This window comes from Festucalex cinctus, chromosome 4, assembly GCF_051991245.1.
Source record: "Festucalex cinctus isolate MCC-2025b chromosome 4, RoL_Fcin_1.0, whole genome shotgun sequence".
Classification (NCBI taxonomy): domain Eukaryota; kingdom Metazoa; phylum Chordata; class Actinopteri; order Syngnathiformes; family Syngnathidae; genus Festucalex; species Festucalex cinctus.
The window spans coordinates 15,876,948-15,903,265 of record NC_135414.1 but is presented as its reverse complement, the minus strand read 5'-3'; the positions used below and the strand labels follow the sequence as shown (position 1 = coordinate 15,903,265).

At 40.6% G+C, this 26,318-nt stretch overlaps 1 protein-coding gene across 5 annotated transcripts in view; it reads left to right on the top strand.

Moving 5' to 3' along the window:
* Nucleotides 1-26,318, top strand: part of herc1 (HECT and RLD domain containing E3 ubiquitin protein ligase family member 1) — a 69,571-nt gene that overhangs the window by 14,972 nt on the left and 28,281 nt on the right. For 4 of the 5 annotated variants that reach the window (XM_077519247.1, XM_077519248.1, XM_077519250.1 and 1 more), the window contains exons 15-40: nt 153-305; nt 2,039-2,171; nt 2,631-2,822; nt 3,979-4,200; nt 4,329-4,502; nt 4,864-4,978; nt 5,082-5,202; nt 5,391-5,562; nt 6,701-7,043; nt 8,028-8,148; nt 9,693-9,744; nt 12,570-12,841; nt 13,558-13,773; nt 13,901-14,021; nt 15,503-15,740; nt 15,826-15,998; nt 17,054-17,209; nt 17,294-17,400; nt 17,707-17,817; nt 17,901-18,071; nt 18,436-18,675; nt 19,631-19,714; nt 21,485-22,044; nt 23,374-23,992; nt 24,600-24,867; nt 25,149-25,359. In XM_077519247.1, coding sequence (XP_077375373.1) covers nt 153-305; nt 2,039-2,171; nt 2,631-2,822; nt 3,979-4,200; nt 4,329-4,502; nt 4,864-4,978; nt 5,082-5,202; nt 5,391-5,562; nt 6,701-7,043; nt 8,028-8,148; nt 9,693-9,744; nt 12,570-12,841; nt 13,558-13,773; nt 13,901-14,021; nt 15,503-15,740; nt 15,826-15,998; nt 17,054-17,209; nt 17,294-17,400; nt 17,707-17,817; nt 17,901-18,071; nt 18,436-18,675; nt 19,631-19,714; nt 21,485-22,044; nt 23,374-23,992; nt 24,600-24,867; nt 25,149-25,359 — 5,345 coding nt within the window. The remainder of the gene's footprint in view (nt 1-152; nt 306-2,038; nt 2,172-2,630; nt 2,823-3,978; nt 4,201-4,328; nt 4,503-4,863; nt 4,979-5,081; nt 5,203-5,390; nt 5,563-6,700; nt 7,044-8,027; nt 8,149-9,692; nt 9,745-12,569; nt 12,842-13,557; nt 13,774-13,900; nt 14,022-15,502; nt 15,741-15,825; nt 15,999-17,053; nt 17,210-17,293; nt 17,401-17,706; nt 17,818-17,900; nt 18,072-18,435; nt 18,676-19,630; nt 19,715-21,484; nt 22,045-23,373; nt 23,993-24,599; nt 24,868-25,148; nt 25,360-26,318) is intronic. The other variant, XM_077519249.1, reaches the window with a different exon arrangement.

Genomic DNA, 26,318 nt, shown 5'->3' with positions numbered 1-26,318 from the left:
GGTTGTTTGAATCGCTTGAATAATTGTGATTTCTATTATTGCCAAAATAATGATTGGGATTATTATTTTTTCCACAATCGAGCAACCCTAGTTCAAGGTATATTTCTACCTGAAACAAGCGCAAAGTCACTTTTATGATCATTCCTTTACAGGATCAGGCTTTTGGTGAGCTGGAGAAAAACAGTGACAAGTTGCAGCAGGGCATGTCCTCCTCTGACAGCAACCAGCCAGCTCACCTCCACCAACTCCTGTGCTCATTGCAGAAGCAACTATTAGCCTACTGCCACGTCAACCATGTGACGGAGGTATGAATACTTAAATCTGCTTTTGTGGGTTCTGTATACACATCGCATACCTTATGTCACTCAAGTGGCACTGAAATCAACCACAAATGTAAAATGTTTAAACACTTACATGCACATCACAAGTGACAACCACAGGGTAGCTAGCCAGGTGCGATTAGTTGAGCTATTCTCCAAAGTGGTGGTGTCTAGTAAATTTAGATGAAGCTGACCACTTTGACTGCAGTCATATTTCCACCAATAGAGGGTGCTAATAGACTGTGAAAAGGTCATTAGTTGTTTACATACTGCAAGGTCTGTAGTGCCTCTCCTACCAATCCACTCTGAGGCAGTTTTCATTCAGATAAGCTTGAAGCCCGAGGTGCCAATGGGTCGGTGCTCCATCTTCTCAAAAAAGGAAGTCATTTGAATCTGTTTGCATTAAAGTGAATAGTGGGCATTGGCTTTTTCTTTTTTAATCACTCTTTCTCCACTTGACTGAGAAGTTCTGGAGAACGTCTACCATTCAGTTTATCTTTAATGCTTGCAATATTATACGAACAGTCAAGTGAAGTTTATTTACATAGCCCTTAATCACAAAAGAGTCTCAAAGTGCTTTACATGGCCACAGTTGACAAATATTGACATCCCCTGATCAAACCACAAGAGGGTAAGGAAAAACTTAAAAAACAAAACAAAACCAAACAACAACAAAAAAAAACCCGCAAATGTGGCAATCCAGCACTGTATATTCTCAGTTGAATTATTTAAAGAGGAAATCAACACAAAACATTTCTTTAGTCTAAACACAGCATTCTGATATGATATTATTATTAGTGTAGTCACTATTGAATATTTTTTTTAGAATCGATTAATCAATCAATTATTCAATCGATTAATCAACTAATCAAATTCATTTAAATTTTGCATTGAAGTGTATTACAAAAGCATTTTTCCCCCCTGATTACTGTTTATTACCCAGTGATTGGTGGTTATTGTGTACTTTGTATTCATAGAGTGATTTAAAAAGGGGATTTATGTACTATTTTACCAGTAACATTGCCAGCAAGCTGAATCCTTGCGGTATTTGTGAGTTTCCAAACTCCGGAGAATACATGTTGTACCGCTCTGGCTGATATAGTTACCTTTTTTAGGTCAGACCAATCAGGCGTTTTTTAGGGCGGGACAAAACCAAGACACGCCGATGGTGGGGGAGAAACAAACAAACATAACAGACGAATGGACGCTGCAATTAATTCTGTTCTCATAGAATTACTCCCCGTTTCCTTGTTGAATTTGAACAGTGAGAGGCGCTTTGTGCATTTTTATCTGGTATTTTTTGTGCTCATCTCTTGCCCCTGTTTGCGACTGTACGTATGTAATTTTAACCCCTGCCCCCTCTGCTCAGCCAGAAAGAAGAAAAAAAAATAACTGAGACAGTTATTACCGATAACGAAAGTGTTAGCTGTTTTTCAAACTGACTTCTTAAACCCCTGCTGCACCTTCAACACGGTCATGGGCCCATTCCTAGTTTGAGGAGAGTGAGTGAGCGAGCTTGTGTTTGGATGTCATCAATCAAAGTTGACTTCACTATTATGATATTAGTTAGTGCCTACGACAAAAAATCTCATTTAACCCCTACTGTATACAGATTGTGGCTTTTTTTTTTTGGCTGTAAGCTCATTCAAAGAGTGCTCCTGACAGCTGGTGCCATAAATACATCACTAACCCTATATGTATTCTTTTTTTCTCTCCAGAACTCCAGCAGTGTTTCCCTGCTCCATAAACATTTGCAACTCCTTCTACCTCACGCCACAGATATCTTCGCCCGTTCGGCCACTTTGATTAAAGAGAGTTCCTGGAATGGCAGCGTACGCGAGAAGCTACAAGGTGTGAATGAGTAATCAATCACTTTAACAACAACTAAATTTGTATTGCTCCCTTCTTGGTATGTTTCATGCATAAAATCTTTCATCATGAAATACCATTAAAGTATTTATAAAGGCAGCCACTATTTCAAGGCGTTTACATATTTTAATTGGTTTGTTTATGTTGTTTTGTTGGTCTACATCAGTAGAATATAATGTTGATTATTGGCGTATTTCATTATTCATGAATCAGTATGATATTGGCAAACCAAGTTGAATTTGCCATTATTTCACAAACTCTTATATCTCAAGAGTTGTCCTACAAACTAACCATTATCTTGACTTTTACAGTGCTTCTTGTTTCTGCAATTTTATTACAATTCCATCACTAGTATTTTTTATTAAAACATCCAATGATTTGGAGACCTTCAGAAATGTTTTATTGTTGTTCATGGTTTCAATACATCTCTGTCATTTCCAGATGTGATCTTTGTGTCAGCGGCAGGCAGTATGCTGTGTCAGATCACCAACTCATTGCTGCTTCTTCCTGTGTCTGTGGCGAGGCCTTTGCTAAGCTACCTTCTTGACTTGTTCCCTCCGCTGGACCGGCTAAACAGGCTGTTGCCTGCTGCCTTCCCTCTGGAGGACCAGGAGCTGCAATGGCCTCTTCATGGTGCGGAATTTACCCAGTTCATCGTTTCATATGATCAAACTTAGAATGTACCGTGTGGTAGGCCTATAGCTTGGCTATACAATGTACTATCAGTAGTCCTGGTGGGGTGGGGGAGTGTCCTCAGTGATCAATGGAATAATCAATAGGCTCATGGTTTTCTGAAGATTTGTTAGTGACAGACCGTGTGAACTATTTCACACAAAAACACCATCTCCCTCTGCTCCCACCAAGCTCACCAATCAGCGTCGGCAAGTTGCGCCCCTCTTGTCCGAGCCACGCACCGTCCACAAAACTCTGGAGAGCTGCGTTCGAGCACTCCTCTGAATGGCGTCTTGTTTAAATGTGGAAATTGAATGGATGGTCAATTCTTCAATAAACATTTGAAACAAAACGGCTCTTTGCCGCAAGACCATCGTCGTGTCAGCCACGGACGGAGAATTCAAGACGGCCTGATAATGGCTACTTTTATCACTATCCTGCGAGCATGGAGGTCTCAGATAAAGTGGGCAAGTGTTTAGCCCGCAGAGGCGGTTGCGAGGGTGGGTCCGCACCTAATGACCTCATAGAGTGATCACCCGCTCATTTTCTCTGGTTGGGAGGGGCTGGTGCTTGGAGAGCAGAATGATCTAGAATTTCTCAGAGAGGTTGATTTTTCACGTGACTGGCCTTTTTATGTAACCACAATTTATATCACAGTATACCGTTACTGTGAAGAGATTCAATTTATACCATGATATGAGTTTTAGGCAATAGTTTGTCAGCCCAATGGCACAGCCACTGAATTGAAAAATGTTCAAGTTTATATCGCTGTTGTGGTGACATCAGAAGGCACATCCAATGGGAGAGGTGCTGGTGGATTGATTTCAGAATGCAAACCTCAATAAGCAAACCAGTGGGAAAAGCCTCCCTGTTACTTCCTAGTAGGCTGCAACACAAGCACTTCCAAATATAGACAAGTCTGTACCAGGATGCTATTTTCCTCACATGCTACCCTGCAGTACGCATCAACAACGCCAAGTTCAGTAAGAAAGTCCCTTAAGTTGTGGTCATCTTTGCCAACAAAGGACGGGCATCAATGTTGAAGAAATACATAGACATAGGAGATTTTAGTGTAACTTTTCAGTTCAACACAATCTTGCCTATTCCAACTTCCTAGGAATGTCAGACGCAGAGCCAGGTTCAGGAATGTCTCTTCCCCAGCCAGCGTTGTCCTGGGTGTGGCTTGTTGACTTGGAGAGGACAGTAGCCTTGCTGGTAGGTCGTTGTCTTGGTGGGATGCTGCATGGTGCCCCTGCCTCTCTAGAGGAGCAGGATACCGGTTACTGGCTCAGAACCCCTCTTTTCAGCAATGGCTTGGAGATGGACATCCCACAGCTGGGTAAGGAGAATTCATATTTACATTTACATAAATATTCTTGACTTGTAGTCATTCTGTTTAATTGCATATGCACATTAAGGTGCTGAGTTTTTTTATTTTTTTTTATTTTTGTTTTGTTCTTTATTAAGATGCTTGTATCAGCTCACTACTGGAGGCTGCACTGTCGGATAATGAAGAGCAGAAGCCTATTGACTGCACAGTGCATCCTAACTTAAGTATTCTAGTAGATTTGGCTTTAGGCTCCTCTAAAGAACCTGCCAACAGCCTCTGGATCAGCATGCAAGACTATGCCATCAGCAAAGGTCTGTCTTAGAAAGGCACTTCTTCACTTTCCTAAAGTAATGGCTGATGTAACACCCCCATCTACCACATTTAAATCTTAATATATTTGCAATGTCTGCTAAAATTGCCAACATCCTCAATTGAAGTGAAATTCTTAGTAAATGTATTTATTATATGTTTTATTTATTTTTATTTTTTAATTAAAAAAAATAAAGAAGAGAGGGATATGATGTAATGCAGGGATCATGAGTTGCTCGCAAACCTGTATTGGTCTGAAAAAAAGTGGTATTGAAACATTCTTAGAATTGGGCTATAACGGCATGGAAATGTCCTGAAAAGCCTTATGATATCGTGCTGATTAAGTTGTGCATTATTTTTCAGATTGGGACACCGCCTCTCTGAGTAATGAGTCCCTATTAGATACTGTGTCCAGATTTGTTTTAGCATCCTTGTTGAAGCACACTGGGTTGCTCAAACAAGCACATGGAGAGGAAAGGTAATAAATAAGATCGTATAAATACACATACGTACATATACTGGTATATTGTTTTGTTTTGGGGTTTTTTATTGTCAAATCTCACATTTTGTTTTTACTATAGAGACCAGCCATCTAAGTCCTTGGCAGAAATCTATCGCAATGTTTATATGGTGCGAAATCGCCTGATTGCATGTAAGAATATGGACTTCATTCAGACACGATCTTCATCCCGGGAGAGGAGAGTAAGTTGCCATCATACAGCCACACAAGTGTTTTGTGTGTATTGTATTTCGTTGGTATAGGGGCTCTGAAATGTCATAATTCTCAGCTACCTCAGACTTTCACAAAATAGAGTTGATATTATTTTTTTTTTTCACCGAGTTGTTGTATTAAAAACATTGAAGACTGACATGTTACATTGTCTGTTAAGATTTCAGACAATCAGGACTCTCTAGACATGGATCCGCAAGAACATTCATTTACCCGCACCATTGATGAGGAGGCTGAATTGGAAGAGAGAGCTGACCGTGAGAGAGATGAAAGCCATCAGGAGCAAGATGATGAAGATGATGACCAGGAACATGAAGTCATGACAGCTGGAAGTCAGTACACCACACATTTGTAATGATATTAAAATGCAATACGAAATCATGAATTTATTAGCTTGTGATGTCACCATGTGATATAAAGTATGGCCATTTTCATATCTTGTAGACATGATAAGCTTCTAGTATAGACCTGGGAAAAGTTCAGCCCCATGAGCCACTTCTGACCTTGTTCAATGTCTCTAACCTGCCCACGCATCTTTATGAAGGCAAAATAAAACTCGAAATATGCCACCCACTATTTTGAAGGCAAAGCTTTTAATGTACATACATTTCGTGTGGATAATAAAAGCGAGAAAAAGCCGCAGCTTTAAAAGTCTCAGCCTATGGCCTATCCAGCGCGCTGCGGTGAATGGGAGGGCTCCTCGCCGGCCGCGGCCTGGAGCCCCGGGGTCGGGGAGGCGGCCGGAGGCGAATACGGCGAGCGGTGTGCCGGTGGTTACCGGCGACAGCGGCCAACCGTCGTGCCCCATGGGGCCTCCCCCTCGCCTCGCTTGCCGGTTTGGTCTCCCTTTCCCCACGTACACTCAACCTGGTCCAGGCCGCCTCGGAACCCAGCAGTCGGGTACGCAACTCTCCCTGCGTGTTCAAAGCTGAGCCCTGTGTTGTCCTAAATGGACCGTGTGGAAATGGAAGAGCTGTTGTGAGCAGAAATAACCGGTGTTGTTGAACGACTGCAGTTAGATAATACTGAAGTTTAAAGACCACGGTTAATTGTAAAACCGGTTAATTGCTGCACCCCTAGTTGTATAACAGTATTTCTCCACTGAGCTTGCAGTGGTTTATCTCCAGTTCTCTCCCATTACCCAGAAACATGCATGATATATTAACTAAGCAAAATTATATCTGAGTGTCCAGGGTGTCTTAAAAGCTTGGCATCGCTTCGCAGTCAAAAAGTTGAAAGTTGATTTCATGTTACTCTTAAAGTCTAATAACCACAAGTACTGTATATGAGTGTTAGCACAATGTGTATAATCCTGCTTATGTGGCTGTTTCATCTGGTAATGAAAAAGTCCTGCACATATGGGGTTAGATAACCGCCTTCTCCTTGTTGATCACACCATTGGACTAGATTGTTCATGCATTTGCACATGCTTTTATTCTAAACCTAGATTTATGTGCATGTCTCACACAGAAATCTTTCAGTGTTTCCTCTCAGCACGAGAGGTAGCACGTAGTCGGGACAGAGAGAGGGCTGCCACCGTGGGCCTTGGCTCCAGCTTGGTTTCTAGGAGCGGAGGAACAGGAACCAATGGAGGCGGAGAGGAGGATGCAATTCCGTCTCAAGAGGGAAGAAGGGGTAGCACAATTCTCCCTGAAGGCCAGGACTTGTACACAGCAGCTTGTAACTCTGTGATTCACCGGTGTGCCCTGCTAATATTGGGGGTGAGCCCTGTATTGGGTGAACTGACCAAGCAGAACCAAGAAGAGGGACAAACTGCTGCTGGAACACAAGACTGTCTCAGTTTCATGACCAGGTTAGATACAGTCGGATGGGTGGAATAATGAAAGCTTGAAAGCAAGTGTCACTAACAAAACAACAAAATTCCAAAGCGACTTACCACCAAATAAGACCATAACCTCAAATATAAATCAAATGTAGTGAGTGCAATACCCTTAATACCAGGAACTTACTATATAGTGCCTAAAAAGCGATGACTGCTTAGCTCTGCATATTATTTTTTTTAAGTTGAGAAAAAAAAATCTAACAATAAAGGTTTTGAGCGAGTTATGGTTAAAAATAAGTAGAATTCTGATTGGTAAAGAGGAGACAAGCATCAAAGAAAGGCACGGCACTTTCAGAGAAGCTCCAGTTGTATTTATATTTTAAATTCAATTTCTAAAATTTCAGCCTTGTTTTTATCAGACTATTTACCGTTTGAATTGTGTTCCTGCTTTTAATGAGCATGGTTCCTGTAAGAAAATCAGCCAAATAACCCTTTGAAAAGAGTAAAAGAAACACTCGAGAAACTATCCACGAACAAACATTACACTAATTGAACTTAACTAACTACCATGAATATCCTTTGAACTAAAACCAAGCCCTAACACCTTTAGCACTCTTTAATTAACAGTTACTTTCCCCAACCAGTAAAGCATGTTAGCACGATCATCTTTACCAGATAAAAATACACGCAGTGCCTCTCGCTGTTGAAATTCAACAAGAAAATGGTGAATAATTCAGCGAGAACCAAATTAATTGCAGCATCCTTTTGTCTGTTAGGTTTGTTTGATTCCCACTTGTCGTCAGCGTGTATTGGTTTTGTCCTGCCTTAAACCACGCCTGATTAGTCCGACCTAAAAAAGGTCTGCTTGCAAACGTATCAGCGGGAGTGGTCCAAGATTTCTATTCTCCGGAGTTTGTCAACTCACAAATGCTGCGAGAATTCAGCTTGCTGGCAAGGTTAAAGTGCTGCTGTTGTCTTTTAAAAAGTATTGTAGAGCTGTTTTTGTGTTTGCAGGAGTGAAAGTCTGACTGCCGAGAGCCGCTCAGTGCAAAGCAGTCCTAGCTACAGGCTGATGAAATCACGGAGCGAGTCTGACCTCTCCCAGCCGGAATCTGATGAAGAGGGATATAATTTGGTACATCATACTGTGTTATACATAGATAATGTGCACAATAGTAACACATTGCTGTTGTTAGCCTTAATCTCTTGTGTTTGTGTGAAAATAATAATAATTCATTTTTATTTGTAAAACACTTAACATTTGATAGCAAATCTCAAAGTGCTACAGTGGTACAACAAAACAAATTAAAAGTAGAATTTGCAAATATTTTCATTTGTCTGTTTAACATGGAGGAACACAGAAATCTAAGAATAGTTACTGCTGAACTGCTGAAATTCACAAGCCTGAAAACCAGACTCACTCGCAGATAGCCCATAGATGCCAGTGGACGCCGTTGAAGTCACAGGGCGGCCATCTTGCTCCTCCCACCTCGCAGGCAGACTACTGTATAAACTGTACGGAAAACATTCATATGAGACATATACAGCTCGTAGGCAGTTAGTATAAGGCCGGGGGAGGGGTGGGAGGTTTGTACCTTGGTGGCCACTGTTTTTTTAACAAGTAAAAAAATAAATAAATTAACAAGTGGACGGTATGTGCTACTTTGAGACCCCTTTTTATTTTTATCGCTCAGTTCCTTCGACCCCAATATTAGAGGCATCATTTGTTGAATTACAGCAACAACAAAAAAAATAAAAAATACAAGTGTCCTCCTGTAAACCTCATTAAGCATATAATTTATACATGTATTTAAAGCAAATTGTCAAATGTCTGAAGTCCTCTTGTTCATATTTAACAAATTTAAAACATCATAAATCATGCTGTTTCTACTAAGTAGCCTACTGTCTCAAATATTCTCCAGTTTTGATACTATAAATGTATAGGATCATATTCCGAGAAACGTTTTTTGGGAGGAGCAATTTGGCGGCCTCGCGACTTCAAAAGTCTTGGCCTATCGGCAATCCAGTCATATATTCAGATCAGTGGTCTGGACACAGTCACCATCAAGCGCATTTCTGAAGCAGGGAAAGACCAAATGAACAGTGGAAAGAACCAGTGGAGAGAGGAAGTTGCATTTTCTTGGCACTTCCTCTGTATTTTGATCTAGTGTAGTTGCTATAGTTGGTGAACAAATGTAGCCGACATTCTGTGCATTCTTACCATTGAAATGTGCATGTACCGCTTCCCCCAGTCTTATCGGTGGCATTTTCGCCATAGAAAATAGTGTGAAAATGCCGCAGAGAAATCAACGTATTCAAGTTAGGCATCCTAGGTGAGTGGCGTCAGTGGCGTCACTTCTCGTCACAGTGAGTAGGTGTCATTGTTAGTCAATTCTTATATAAGCCCGTGATCTTGGCGCGCGTCTTCTTTTGAAATAAACGCTTCCAGTGCCGTCACCTGCTGGGGTTTTTAACAACTACCGGTATGTGTTTCTGGTCATTTAAAATAGTTTAAAACTGAAGGGAGTAAACTATTGTCTCTCCCACGCTCCATTTTGAATGGACTTCTGTCGCCGAAGAGTGACACTGCATATGAATTAATTTGATAATCGATTAGTTGTCAAAAAAAAAATCAATAAATCTTTTTACATCTAGTACAATGTCTGTTTTTTCTTTCAGAGTGGAAGGAGAAATGTTGACCTGGACTTGGCGTTTTCTCACAAAAAGAGAGGTAAAGACAAGTCTTTCAAGTCTGTTGTACTCAACACTGTTCTTTTGTCTTCGTTTGCTTGCTAACAAATCTTAACTGGCCAATGTTACCGAACTGTGTCAGATAGCATTCAGCCAAGTCAGCATCCAATATGATGTTTTCTAGGCATTGATGTACTCTATGCCTGCCGCTGGCCTAACTTTGTTAGTTTACTTCTGAACAATTCGTACTAAATTTGGGGTTTGGGGGGGTCATAGAAATGGCAACATTTGATTCATAAATGACTTTATAAAAGGATCTTATGTTACAAGCTAGCATTATATCCCAAGTTACTTTTGTCTCTGTCTTTTGATCCCTGCATGGATAGTTTATTTGCTACTTTTGGGGCAGTTGAGCCCCAGGCACAAGAGGAGCTGCAAGCACGTAATCGATGGCATGTTTCTTCCTCTAATTAGCTTGACTCTCCATCTCTGTGATGCACCTACCATTCATTCAACATTTTCAGCTGTAGACTTCAGTTTTAGTTGTAAAATAGATGGCATGGCTCTGGTGGTAGAATGGTCCTCTTCCAACCTGAAGGTTGTGGGTTCGATCCTGTGCTTTTGGGACCATGTCGAAGTTTCCATGAGGAAGATACTGGACCCAGTTACTACTGATGCTGGACTATCAGTCGGTGAATGAGATGATGGTGTTAAAGCGCTTTTTGAGTTTCTTATTCAGGTGATAGACCAGAACACATGGTCCAGGTAATGTGAGATGTGACCCAAAACTGAGCTTGTGCAAAACCATTTAAAAATGATATATGCTTTAAATCAAGTGTGCTATTCTATGAACAAATGATTTGAATAAATATACTGCAGTTCACTTATCCCTTCATTCGCAGGAGATTGTTGAATGTCGGGGCTTACTCTGTTTCATATTGCAGCAGCTGGTATATTAACCCCAAACACTGAGCACTCAAGTAAAAAAAACAAAAAAAAAACGTTTTTAAATTATTTTTGCAGTACAGATTACACAGATTCACTCTCTTCATACAAAAATATTCAGTTGAAACAAATGACCAATTATATGTACAAAATTACTTAAATGGTGAACAATGGCCATCCGACGTTGAAGATGGCAAAATGTTGCAAAGATGTTTGGCAGACCCTTGCAAACCATTTTTATGTTCACAAAAAGCTTTTCTTGTCATTGTCACCATCAAATTTTGGTCATGTTCAACATTTCTTTGAAAACACCTTGCTCACCCTCGCAAAGCCTGGTTCGCTCAGTGATACGGGCTTAAATCGCTCAACTCTACCTCATTACAGCTGTTACACTGTCTGTTACGGATATTACAAATAATGTAAAATCATGGATCACGCTGCTGAAACAAGTTGAAAACAAGCAAAAATATCTGATAGATAATTGCAATCTACCGTGTTTGTTTGGCATTCTTATGCTGGTGACTCGGTGATGTGGCGCATCACTGCTCACCCAGACGTTAGCCAAATGCTACTTGAGGCTAACCACAATCACCACTGGTCTTACTAGATTAATATCTGTGGCGAGGAATAAAAGCAGTGGCTAAAAAGTTTCATTGGCAGATTATTTGTCCAAAAATGTATGACAATTTTATAAGCGGTTTGGGAAATGGATGGATAAAAGCTATGAGACTGCACTGTGTAGTTACGGTCATGCTTAATACTAGTACTATTGTTGGAATACAAACGGCCATGGCTTGAAGAAATATGGTGAGTGATATTTATAATGATTTATTTGTGTTTTCGGCCCTTGAAAATATTTCTTCACAGGACAATGGCCAGTAGAACTAAAATATGTGGGTTCCTGCCTTTACATTAAAAAAAAACACGTGTGTGCCTGTGTATATGTGGGTGATGTACATTGTTGAGATGTCACTGCTAAGAAAATAATTTTGTGTGTGTATATTGGATTTATTTATTGTTGTTCTATTTTTTTTATTTTTTAAATATACAATCAGTTGAAGACCAAAAATAGGTAATAAATGTACCTATCATGCAGAAATATTGCTAATTCTGTGTTGCTTCTGAATCCTCTCACCTTGGAGCGGCATGGTTCAGTGATAGTGGTTGTCTCGCAACCCAGAGGTTGTGGGTTCGATCCCATGCCATTGACACCATATCGAAGTATCCTTGAGCAAGGTACTGAACCCCCAGGCCCGTTTTGAGGAACTTGTAAGGTGGAAAAACACTATATAAATGAAGTACCGTTTACCATTTATAGTTCTCTTTGCTCTCTTTCTATTTGCTAGTTTTATCCCCAGTTGTTGCCAAATGAGGGATTAGCAATATTTTATTTTCCACAGTTGAGATATTCCATGACCACCATAGCTTCAACAAAGCTCTTGAAGTCCAAGATCACAGGTCAGCATGAGACTGCGGAGGGTGTACCTGCTATGAGTATGCCTGCGAGTGTACGGCAACATCTCGTCAGTCACTCACTAAGCAGATGGGGCTGATTTTCAAAAAGAAAATTTCCTTTTGGACTTTATGAGCAATAAAATATTGAAGCAAGTGCCACATAGACCAGTATCAGTCTGCAGCTCGGTGGATGGTGACCGCTGCTGTATAGCATTCCATAGCATTCTGACTTGCTGTTATTAGAAATTCAGCACACCCATTATAAAGCAAGTCATTTTGGCTGATGATGGCATGTTGCAGGCATGAACAACCAGATTTTGGGTGTATGCTGAGGTTTTTCCTGTGGAATAATAATGCTTTGCACTGAATGATATGTGCTTATAACAACATAAGTCATCCATCAAGCAGATTCTGTTTTGTTCTATTAACCTTCTGAAAGCATTTGTCCTCTCTTCATATCCTCAGGTTTATTTCATACCTCTCCAGACTCACTGGCTGAGTCTTGGTTTCGTGCAAAACTGAGTCGTCAGCGTAGTTACAGCTCCGCATGCTCATATGAAGGATCAGACCTGGACCTCAATCGCTCTCTTGGTATTCATGCTCTTATTGACAACATGATCAGCTTCATCAATGGTGACGTCGGCCTCACTTCAGCCTTTAAAGAACCGGAAGAAAGCATGTCAACCAGTCCACAGGCCACTATTCTGGCCATGGAACAGCAACAAAGCAGGGCAGAGGTGAGAGATTGACGCATTGTATTTGTGTAATGCTGTAAAACAACACATTACACATCTACAGATACAAGCAAAATCTTTGTTCATAGTGTCTACTGTCTAGTAGGGCGGAACGTTTACGATTCATCGTTTTCTGAGCGAAATTGCAATTTCAGATGTGATCATCAAGGTTTTGTTTTATTGGCAGTGTTCCAGACTGACCCAGAATATGTTATATCAACTATCTCCCATAACATTGCACCAAATACCGTACTGTGAATTTAAAACAGCAAAAGTGACACAATAATTTCCCTATCTTGAAACTGCGTGATGTTTGTCTCATAACTAAACACCCTCTTAAATAATTCACAAGCAGAACTGAATTAATATTTACTGTATGAATGCTAATTCATGATAAATGCAAACACGTTAAAAACTAAATCGTAAATCGCGGATATATTTGTGAATCTGAAAAACATAGAAATTAGAGATGATCTGAAATACATGTGAAAGTCATAGATATATTTGTAGATCTGAAAAACATGGCAATATCATGCAGACAATTGTGTGAATAAATTGAGACAAATCTCTCCCCATATTGGTCCACATATCAATGCACCCTTAGAGCAAGATGATGATGTCAGTTTAGAAAGAAATATGGGGTACACGTATACACACATGCATATATATATACATCACCTATCAATGTCCTCTTGCCTTGTGTATTTTTGTGTCTGCAGCTAAGGTTAGAAGCTCTCCATCAAATTGTGGTGTTGATTGCTGGTATGGAGGAGAAGGGTTGTCTGCCAGGCAACACAGATCGCCCATGCGGTGTCTTCCAGTCCTCCTCCCTACTCACCTCTGTCAGGTTGCAGTTTCTGGCTGGTTGTTTTGGCTTGGGGACTATTGGCAACGGAGGGCTGAAGCGAGAGAGTGTGCAGCTGCATCATTATCAGGTTTGAGATTTGGCAATCTGACTGGGATTTGGGGGAAGGTGGTTTGGTTTGGGTGATCTCAGTTGTATAACAGTAAATAAACCATTCTGAGTTTACCTTATTAAAACTTGGCTTCCATTCGTTTCAGGATGGTGTAAAGACAGCTAAGAGAAGCCTCCAGCTGGAAATCCAGACAGCAGTTCATAAGATTTACCAACAACTATCTGTAACACTGGAGCGAGCCTTGCAGGCTAACAAACACCACATAGGTAAGATCCAAAAACAAAAGGGATGGGGAAACTTGGAGCATCCAGGCATGCACCCACACTTCATTAGACCTTTTTTTTTTTTTGTCCATTTTGGAGGGGAACTCCCTCTTTTGAATCATTATTAAATTTCTCTAAATTAATTTAGAGTTTTTGAACATTTCAACCTTAGTATATCTTATGTTTGGCAAAGTATTCACGCTTGGCTGAATTATTTGCAGTTGGGCTAATCTAAACACGATGCAGCTTTTTAAACAATAAATGTTATTACTTAATATTTCAACTTTGCGATCACAGTGGGTGTGATTATTCTACATGGCAAGACAAATTACATTAGGTCAGGCATTTTAGGTGTTTCCCAGGCAATCTGTAACAAAAAGAAGCACAGTCCATGTAAAGCATACACATTACTTAAAGGGTTGTTGTAAAGAATCTTGGGTGTTTGTCTCCCTGAGTACCAACGGGTGTCATTGTTGGTCCAGTCAGATGCCAGGAGAGCTTTAATTGGGAACTCAGTGCCTAGATGACTGGCTTCGGGCTGCTCTGAATCCACATTCGAGCATTTGGCGGGCGTTTCCCAAGGAAAGCAAACAATCCCGAGGGTGTTTTCTTGCTCATATCTGCTTGTGATGTCTTTGTTTTTTTTATTATTTTTTTATTTTTTTGTCTTCCCCTGGTTTGTGGGGGCATCCGACGACATCCGTTATTTTTACACCCACTGTGGCAGACATCGTTTAGTTTTGCTTGCTTGTATACTTATACTGCCTTGTACTATAACGTGAATAGGCCTAATAATTTTTGCTGATTCGGAATGACATGCAGGACACATTAAAATTTTTATTGAGTTGATTTAAAAATAATAATAATAAAATAAAATAATAATAAATAAATAATAATCCATGAAATGAGTTCTTACACTCAGTTTGCTGTACAGCCGTTTTGTGCTGTTCTTGAATGGTAATTTTTTATGCACGAGAGCCTTTTGCTTAGGGGAGAAAAAAAAAATCACAGTTGCTTGTTAGGCTGGATCTTTTATGAAATATATTTCATGAAATATATTAAATGGTCTGCCTGCCGGATTCACTCAGGAAAATGCACTTGCATTTTCCTGAGTGAATCCGGCAGACAGCCCCTTTAAGATACTGGTATGTACATCAATTCAATAAACAACAAACACATGTTGGTTAGGAATTGTGTGGTCCTGTGTACATCCAAGTAGTGCTGATGAAAAATTGTGCCCCCTTTAAGTTACTCCTCCATAATGTAAAAAAAATAAATAAACTGCTAAGGCTGTTTGCATTGCCGTCAGTATTTACTCTATTTGGTCAACTTCTTCATTTTGAAGTTAGGCTTAGCGTGTTATGTTGATTGTTTTTCTATCAGCTTCCTTGACATGTCAGAATGGTCTCGACTGTGGACGATAAAATTTTTTTGTCACCACCCAAAATTAAATGCTGTACCATGTTTTATTTTCTTCAACTCAGAAGCCCAGCAGCGTCTTCTGCTGGTCACTGTCTTTGCATTGAGTGTGCGCTACCAGCCAGTAGATGTCTCCTTAGCCATTTCAAGTGGGCTGCTCAATGTGCTGTCCCAGCTATGTGGCACGGACACCATGCTAGGGCAGCCACTCCAACTGTTGCACAAACCAGGTGTATCCCAGCTCAGCACTGCTCTGAAAGTTGCTTCCACACGGTTGCTGCAAATATTGGCCATCAGCACTGGGTAATTTGTGGTATCAAGAAAGAACTCTACTGTATATGGTTGAGATGGAGGAGATTTCATTTTCAATAACGGTTGGTTTTTACAGGACGTATGCAGACAAATTGAGTCCAAAGGTCGTCCAATCATTGCTGGACCTCCTCTGCAGCCAACTGAAGAACCTTCTATCTCAGGCAGGAGTCACTGTCCTGTCTTCTGGAAAAGACCATGAAGAAACCAAACAAGAGGACTCGTCTGACTCTGAGAAGAAAGACTTCAGAGGTGAGCAAATGTTGTAACAAGAGGTTTACTATATATATATAAAGACTAGGGCTGTCAAAAATTAAAGCACAGGAGATTAAATTAATTGAACAGGTTAAAAAAAAAAAACTCAGTTAACTCAGTGTGCAACCAAACTTGGAGGGGTCACCTCCACGGGGCTTTGCAAACCAATGCTGCTGGACTGTGGTGCTGGTAAGCACAACTAAACCTGTAAGTGAGAAGTTCTGAAAATTGTTTCTATGAGGAAAAAAAGATTGCCTTGTAAAGCTGAGTCAATTTTGATTGTTCTGTTAAACCACAGGTCTCAAACTCAGGACCTCGAGGGCCACAGTCCTGCATGTTTTAGAGGTTTCTCTCCTCAAACACAGCTGAATCATATAATGAGGATCATTATCAGGTTCCTGCAGAGCTTGCTGATGAATCAGGTGTGTTTGAGGAGAGAAACCTCTAAAACATGCAGGACTGCGGCCCTCGAGGACTGGAGTTTGAGACTTGTGTATTAAACAGTTGTATTTTACATGTCTTACAGGATGTTGTCAAGCACATAATTATGCCAGTTAGGTGGCCTACAAATTTGGCTCAGATATACACCACTTCCGTCAGCAGGAATGGGCCAAAATTCCGGACTGTTTTAAGGAGCGAGTGGGAAATATCTAAAACATTTGAGACAAGTCCTATAATGTATGTGACAAAGCCAAATACAAATGAAATGTCTGTCAACTTCTGACATTGAAGAAAGTAATGCAAATTGTGTAAAAAAAAAAAACAACAACTCATTATTCTGGCATGTAGCAAATAGAAATAATTTGGCCAATCCTAATTAACTTAGCACTGGACAGGTTTTGTCTGATTTGATGTGAGACAGTGAGGAGGTAAAATAATAATAATAATAATAATAATAATAAATAAAGAATGTGCCTTTTATGTACAGATAAACTTCTCGTTTCAGGTATAGGTCTCATTACTCTTCAAAGGAATCTGGTTCAAAACCTAACCTTAATAGTTTAGAAGGTTTGGTGTAATAATTAGTTTTTGTTGATGATGTTGTTTTTCAGCTTTGCTACGTAAGCAACACACTGCTGAGCTACACTTGGGAGACTTTCTAGTATTCTTAAGGAGAGTAGTGTCCTCCAAAGCCATCCAGTCCAAGATGGCCTCCCCAAAGTGGACTGAAGTGCTACTTAATATTGCTGCACAGAAATGCTCCTCTGGTAAGACCATTTGTCATTATTGGATGGTTTTGGGATGTTGGGATGGCTTGTGGCACTAATAAAACATTGTGTTGTCAAACGTAGGGGTCCCTCTGGTGGGGAACCTAAGAACTCGACTTTTAGCACTTCATGTTTTGGAAGCTGTCTTACCTGCATGTGAGGCCAATATGGAGGACGAACAAATGACACAGGTAAATAAGCCCCCATATATTTTTGAGTGACTACAGGAAACATGGAACGATTACGGTCTCTAGCTTTTTAAACAGTGTTTTTCATATTTTCTTCATTCCCACAAACACCACCCTGTTAGCTCACAATTATTCTATGAAAAGTTCTAACAACAGTGTTGATTATTTTATTGAATCGTAATGTTGATTTCTTTTAAGTCTTAATTTTAGAGCTTCACTCTTATAATTAAGGATGAATAATTTACTGGAAAATATATTGTATGCTGTAAAATAAACACACACCGCTTTCTTTATAATATTCTGTTCCAGGTTGTTGAGCGGCTATTCTCTCTGTTGTCTGACTGCATGTGGGAAGCTCCCATTGCTCAAGCCAGGCACTCCGTCCAAATTAAAGAAAAAATACAGGAACTGAAACTACAGGTTAGAAACAAAAAGCACAATTATGTCTTTACAGTGGGTCAGTGTGTATATGTTTGTGGTACTGACATACCTTTAATTGATAGGGAGAAGCTGAAGAAGAAGAAGAGAACCTTCCCATTCAAGAAGTGTCCTTTGACCCAGAGAAGGCTCAGTGTTGTGTGGTGGAAAATGGACAAGGGCTAACACATGGCAGTGGGGGTAAAGGCTATGGCTTGGCCTCCACTGGAATCTCTTCTGGTTGCTACCAATGGAAGGTACAATGCTATAATTTTCCCTCATTTCTGTGCATAGAAATGTATTTGATCACCACCAAATATTAAAATGTACATGTTTTACGTTCTATAAAACGGTGGGTGGCTAAATTGAGCATTGCTGTAGTAAAATACGACATAAATTTCATTGTGTATAGATAGATGGGACTTAGTCACAAACGTCATGCCATATTTGTTTGAATCGAACAACTAAAGCAGCGATGTCGCCAAGTAAGATGTTGCGAGTTCGACAAGCACGAGAAGAAGCTTACATTAACAACATGACCCATGTTTCCATATTAAAAAAAAAAATGGTGCGTCTCGATTGATTGATTGTTTGTTTGTCTCTCCCCCCCCCCCTTTGTAGTTTTACATTGTGAAGGAGAATCGGGGCAATGAGGGCACATGTGTAGGAGTATCGCGATGGCCTGTGCATGACTTCAACCACCGCACCACATCAGATATGTGGTTATATCGAGCATACAGTGGAAACCTCTATCACAATGGGGAACAAACTCTGACTCTTAGCAGCTTTACCCAGGGAGACTTCATCACTTGTGTTCTTGACATGGAGGCTAGAACCATCTCGTTTGGGAAGAATGGAGAGGTAAGAGGTGGGGGGCTGTATTGGCATTAAACAAATGTTTACAAGTGTCATGTTTACTTTTAAAGTAATTTAATAAAACATTTCTCATCAAAATGTATCATAGGCAAAGGTTAAATAATATTTATTACATCTCACGATGGGAAACTCCTCCTGATGTGACCAATTACGGAAGCAACAATGACACTACAACTGTCATGTGAAGGACTAGTTAGTTATCTTTAATAAAAAGGGGTTCCTCACTGACATCTATATGCAGTCAATAACACTTTCAAAACCCGAATGGTTGCAATATTGTATTGGGCCACATCCAACCTTGAGTATCAACCCTATTGAGAACCTTGGACGTGTCCTTAAAGATACACTGTACAGTTAAAAAAAATAATAATGTTAAAGCTTTTCTCCATCATGCATGTTTCACTAATGCCCAGATGAGTACAAAGAGCCCTGACTTTTTAATAAAAATTGTGCCTGTATTGGACAGTTGATGACTTGAAAATTATGCGGAGAGCCATTTGCACAGACAATTTATAAAAATTAGAGAACCATAATTTGTGCAATAATTTGGAATGTGTATGTTCAATTTTATTAGCTTTGATAATGACTCACTAATAAAATCATGTAGAATTGGTGTAATCTACCAATTTGCTCTTAACTATTTTTTTAATATAAATGTTTCTACATAGTTATATACTAAGTTTCTGGCTGTTTAATCTTCATGCTGCTCATTACATTATCGTAGTCAATGAACGTGTTTTGCGAGGGTGAGCGCACGTTTTCAAAGAACGTGTTTACTTCATATATCTTTTTGGAGTTTATGTTCATGAAAATTTAAAGATAGTTTACTGCATTATTCTGAAAACTAATTATGCAATTAACTAACTCATGCACATGCTAAAGGAATGCATAAAATACTTGTTTATTTTTTCTCCCTAACTGCTAATATGTGTTTCCGCAGGAACCCAAGTTAGCCTTTGAGGATGTGGATGCCACAGAACTCTTCCCCTGTGTGATGTTCTATAGCAGTAACCCAGGGGAAAAGGTAAACGAAAAGTGCACACTACATAGAATTCTACATAAGAGAAAGACATAAATACCCAATAAGTCTCTATTTCTTCATACAATTTTTATTTCCTTGACCAAATTTGCCTCGAAGGTTTGTAATTGTAAGCGGGGAAGTGATCTTTGTTTCTTATAAAGGTAATATGGATGTGCCACTCACGTGAACAATGACAATAGGAGGAAAATAATATGTATGTATGCGTGTGTGGGGGCTGTGTGCGTGCGCGCGTGTGTGTTAATGTGCTGGGCACAAAAGATGATAGCCGGGTGGGTAAAACATGAGGTAGGGGAGTGGTGAAAAACACGGTGGCATTCTGATGGGGTTTTGGGTGACACTTAAACAAATACACAATCAAACCACTCATACAAGACACAGTACCTCCGAAATGGAGCTAATGCTCCTGAATTCTAACCTAGTGCATCCGAACGAGAAATGGATGAATGGCTGAATTATGGCGAAGGTCCTAAGTCACTCGAATGAGAAATGTCTAGAAAATTAATTGTCAAATTATGCTGAAGGACTAAACGACACACTAACACGAAGGGCAGGGAACGAACACACGCAAACAAGATGTAGGGCTTGCTTGAAGCCGATTATGACATCCTTTTCTGTCTAACGGTGTGTGTTTTTGGTGACTGTATAATACAATCCTGGATATACAGGACCTGTTACAAGTTTGACAGGTGTGTGTATGTAGTAGTCGTAGAATTGCTGGCAGCAGCTGCTGCATTGACTCTTCTGTGTCTCTTTTGCTGCGTCCTGGCCATCCTCAAGTCTTTGGATCCCATCTGAGCATAGTTGCTATCAGATGTTTTGGTTAGCAGCCACACTCTCAAGGAACCCAGGCTTGATCTTGCAGTGTTTTTAAGTCAGTCCCAGTCTACTGTAAGCCTGACCTGCTACATTAAGAACAGTATGGACTCTGGAGATCTTCTGGACTGTAAGCCACAAGAGCAGTCATCTGCATACTGCAGTTCAAGGACCCTTACCCTGTGGAGTTGTAGGCAACTGACATTCCACTGCTCTCCTGAATTTCTTGATGGAGAAGCTGGGTGACACACATAAGGAAGATGTTAAAGAGCACTGGTGCAAGTACACACCCCTGCCTGACACCAGGGCACACAGGAGAGGAAGACTCTTCTCCTCCAATAGTCACCCAAGCATTCATTCCATAATGGAACTGTCGGAGGACAAATTTGTTTGGGCAACCAAACCTAGTGAGGACATCCCATAGGAGGTTCCTTTGCACAGTGTCAAAGGCTTTTGAAAGGTTGACAAAGGCTACAAAGAGGTTCTGATGTTACTCCCTGCACTTTTCCTGAAGTTGCTGGGCAGTGAAAACTGTCAACTGTGCCCCCTGTTCTTTCCGAAGCCACACTGTGATTCTGGGAGTAATGGTTCCACAATGTTGTTGATTAGCCTTCGCAGCATCACCTTAGCAAGAGATATAGGGACTGACAAACACAAAGACAGACAACTACACATACAGACACAGTCACACAACCAACCAAGCAATTGAGTCCCTTTTAACCTTGGGTGTGTTCATCAGTGCAACTGGTGGCACTCCGGAACCTAATTTGGCAATCAGGGCTCCTCCCTTGCAGCAGTTGGTAGACAGGGAGGAGCGCACGCACACAGATTGACACCCACACACACAAAAATAAACGGCCACAAGACATTGTACACCGCAACAATATGCTAGTGTGTACTTTATACTTTTACACTGTCTAATTATTTAAATCCTTCTAGGTTAAGATCTGTGACATGCAGATGCGGGGTACACCTCGAGAACTTTTGCCCGGAGACCCAGTTTGTAGCCCGATGGCCACCGTCCTGGCTGAGGCCACAACACAGTTAATTCGAATCTTACACCGCACTAATGACTGGACGCATCGTATTAACAAAACCATGATTGAACGTCTTCAAAAAATTAAACCATGCTTCAGAGAGACGGCAAGTGCCTCTGCTAGCAGTGGTGGTCAGAGACTGAAAAAGAGTCGCTCAGTGCAGAGCCGCGAGGAGCATGACACCCAGCGAGAAAGTCAAGAAACACCCATGAGGACTGAGGAAGAAAGGGGCCGCCACGGACGACAACATGGCTTAGGCGAGCTTTCGGAGCACCTCTTAACGACACTCTGCACTGAGGTATGGCCGGTCTTGGCCGTAATCGGGGGTGCAGATGCAGGTCTCCGTGTTGGTGGACGATGTGTTCACAAGCAGACAGGACGCCATGCAACTTTGCTTGGAGTGGTGAAAGAAGGCAGTACCTCAGCCAAGGTACAGTGGGATGAAGCAGAGATCACCATCAGGTATTTATTTATTTTTTTACCTTATTACAGTAATTTGACATTTCTATATGTATTAGGTGATTTAGCAATTACGATCAGAATTTGGTGCATTGGAGTTAAAATTCTCATTAAAATGTCATATTATTCGATTTCTCCATATATTCGATGCACTGGATGTTTGTGTGGCAGCAACCAGAAGAAGTGGAGCTTAATTAACACAGAACCGTTTTTAATATGAAAATTGTCACGGCTTATTTATACAACACTGTTTTGGAGAGGAAAGAAATCCAATTGTTTTATTGTAAAGGCGATCATATCAATCTCATCTAAAATCACTTTAAACCAAAGCTCGTTTCTTTCTTGTGAAGATAGCAAATTTTAGGTTTTCGTCAGGGGTTGTTAAAGGTTACAAAGATGTTTGCAAACAGTTTTTCTTGTTGCAAATGAATATTGAACATATTGAAAATTTGTAAGAATTTGCATCTCAGTGCGATACCATCTTAAATTGGTAGACATGCCCAGATGCGTTAGCCATTCATGACTGGCAGAACACGTTGAAATCGATAATACCAATCTCCACCAAGTGTCCATTTATTGTGATCTGTGGAGACACATTGCATTACTCAAATTCTCACCCCAGTACTTCAAGTTAAAAATGTTTTGATAGGGAAGGGGTTGGCAATTAGTAAGAGAACAAAGTTTGTTTTGTACATAGGATCTGTACATAAGCCAGTACTTGTTTGAAACGTATACACCACAACTTCGGTAACTTTTAGAGTGGATAGCTGACTGTATTTTAGATAATTGTGACTGGTCAGTTTATATTCTACGTATTTGGTAAATCATGTTTTTTTTGTTTTTTTTTTACCAAAAATACTAATTCTTAATATTTTTTTCGTTTGTTTTTTTTATCTTGAAAAGTATATTCCCCGTATACTTAAATGATCATACTTTTAATGGTTGAAATAATTGTTATTCCACAGTAGTAGTGACATGTTGGACATAGTGTAATGCCATTTATTATTATTTTTTTTTATTCAGATGTGTAAATGTTTGCAATAACTGGCAACCGGTCCAATGATTTGTGTATTTTTTTTCTGTTCAGTGGTCTGTAACTGCTTCTCTTCATTACCCCTCTGCATGACATTCCACTTTTTACCCTTCCACATCATTATCATTATTAATCTATTATTATTATTATTTGCATGCATGTCGAGTGGCACAGTATGTGCCCTATCAATACTTGTTTTTCCATCTCTCTTCAATTTTCTCTCTGGCCCTTTTCCCTCACTTTGCTTTTCCTTCCCTTGTGTGTTTTAATTCCCGACTCCTCGACTCACGTCATTAAAGCTTCCCAACTTTCTGGTCGCCTAGTGACACTCCGTTGTACAACCTGGAACCCTGTGAGCCTCTGCCCTTCGACGTCACACGTTTCCGTGGCCTCACAGCCTCGCTGCTTTTGGATCTCACGTACCTTACCAGCATCCATGAGGAATCAGCTGCCAAGCTCAGTGCACGACGCCATGAAAAGAGGCATCGCAATGCACACTCGACAGGACATGAGCCAACAAGTAATGAGGACAAAGCAGACAATGAAGCGCCCAACCATAATGAATTAAGGGACAATGTTTGCACTGGATCTGGATCACTACCAAGTACCACTACCTGTGACCTTCGTGTGTCTCATAGTCTGGATGAGGTCAAGGCACATGTGGCACCCAAGACAGAGAGTGACGTTTCCTCAGCTGGTGCTGGTGGAAATGACACGGTTTTTCATGCTCCTGTTGAGGGGAACAGGAAAAAAGGCCACGAGCATGGCTCCCGTAGCCATGAGCCGTATCCCTCTTTTACTGCTACCCAGTCAGAGATCCATGCGGTGCAGCTTTCCTATCTCTACTTGGGAGCCATGAAGACCCTGAGTGTCCTGCTTAGCTGCAGCAAGTATGCTGAGCTGCTGCTTATACCAAAGGTACTGTGGTTTTCAAAAATCACGAACAATATATATATATGGAGGATCAAAACTGCTAAAATAAATAAATGGATGAATAAATCAATCAATACATGAGTATTTAAAAATAAATACATGTATATTTAAAAAATATCACAATATTGTAAAAAAAAAAAAAAGAGCTCATACTAAAAAAAAGCACAATATTGTGCTTTTGTACATAACAGCAATGCATATAAACCACCTATAATCTAATAAAAATATTGAGGCACTTATCTGCTAATGCAAACACACATTTATCGCATCACAAGCAAATTAGATTCCCCTTCATCTGACAATTAGCATAATTTTACACATAGAAGGCCAAAACATCCGTAATGAAAGTTACATTGCACCTAATAAACCTGCCACTAGAGGGTGCTAGAACTGCACAAATGGAAATCAATTTGACTTTTAACAGATGTGTTCCTTTTAAATATTGTGAACATGACGATGACGATATTGTGGCAATTTTAATATCACGATATTGCCCTTATTGTTACATCCTTACTGACTACGAGTTATAGTCTGACACTCTCATTATGATTTAAAGTCAGTGCTCAAATTCAAACCTGTTGTCTCCCTTTAGGTGTTACCAGAATCCACTGGGCATAATGCTGATGTGAATGCCAACGCAAGTGCAAGCACGACTGCAACATCTCCAATATGCCAAGAAGAGGTGGAGATGCGAGCTGCTCTTCAATTTCTCATGCGTAATATGGTGAAACGGGCAGTCCTGCGCTCTCCCATCAAGCGCGCTCTGGGGCTATCAGACCTGGAGAGGGCACAGGCCATGATCTACAAGCTTGTAGTCAATGGGCTGCTGGAGGAACCCACTGGGGCAAAGGTTAAACCTGGTGAGAAGAGAAGAAAGAACAAAAAAAAAAAAGATATAAAAATTATTTTTGGATTTGTACATACACGACTCTGCTTTTAATAGTCGTTTTAATGCCATCATCATAAGCTGCTCAAGCAAAGTGTATGTGTTTTGCTTGGTACAAAATTAACACATCTATTTTCTGCCTGATGCTGTTCTGACTTTTTTTTTTTTATTGCTCCTGCTTTAATATTGTCTGCAGGCCTAATGTTTGTGCATATTACACAAAATAAAAGTTATGTTTGCGTGTGTCTGTTTTAGGTGTGAAAATTGAGCCAGAGAGTGAAGGTGAGGGTGTAGACGGGGAACAGCTGGTACAGACACCAGTCACCACCAGCCCCTCTGCCTCGAGTACCACCTCGTTCATGAGCTCTTCTCTAGAGGACACCACCACTGCAACCACACCCGTCACAGACACCGAAACAGTCCCTGCCTCAGAGTCTCCAGGGGTCATGCCTCTCAGCCTTCTCAGGTTAGCTCACATCATGTCATAAGCTGTCATTTTACAAGTCTTATTATATGTGTGCAACACTAAATGGATTGTGAGTCTTGTTGTTTGACAGATGCGAGTCTGTCATTCTTGATATGCCAAACCTATTAACATATGTGCAATGGTGCAACACTCTTGTGCAACCCCTATTTTGGTCATGGCGTCCTTCCCAAGAGTCAGTACAGCTACATAACTAAATTGGAAATCCAAATGCATTCGTCTCTTAACTTTAATGAACTAGCAGCGTGATAACGCACTTTGTCTAGCTTCTCCGGGGGCATCACAAGGCATGCCTGGAAAAACCTCACCAGCCACCTCCTCTGGCTCCTCTCCCGGTGACCGAGCTTCTCAGCCTAAGGCGAGCCCGGACACTCTGAGGAGGAAACTCAATTCGGCCACTTGTATCTGGGATCTTGTTCTTTCGGTAACAACCCACAGCTCGTGTTTTTAAAAAAGTGAGGGACGTAGGTTGGCAGGAACATGGTCGACCGGTAAATTGAGAGCGTCAACTTTTGGCTCAGCTTTTTCTTGACCACAACTGATAGATGCAGAGTCTGCATCACAGCAGACGCTACACCGATCCACCTGTGGATCTCCCGCTCCATCCTGACCTCATTTATGAACAAGATCCCAAAATACCTGAACTCTTCAACTTGGGGCAGGATCTCATCCCCGACCTGGAGAGAGCACTCCACCCTTTTCCGACTGAGACCATGGTCTCAAATTTGGAGGTGCTGATTTTCATCGCAACCGCGTCACACTCTGTTGCGAACTAGTACAGTGAGAGTTGGAGATCGGAGCTTGATGACGTTAACAGGACCACATCATCTGCAAAAAAGCAGAAATACAATGCTGGGGCCACCAAATTGGATAAATGTCTCGGCTGTGCATAGAATAGAAATTCTGTCCATAAAGATTATGGACAGAATCAAAGGGGAATC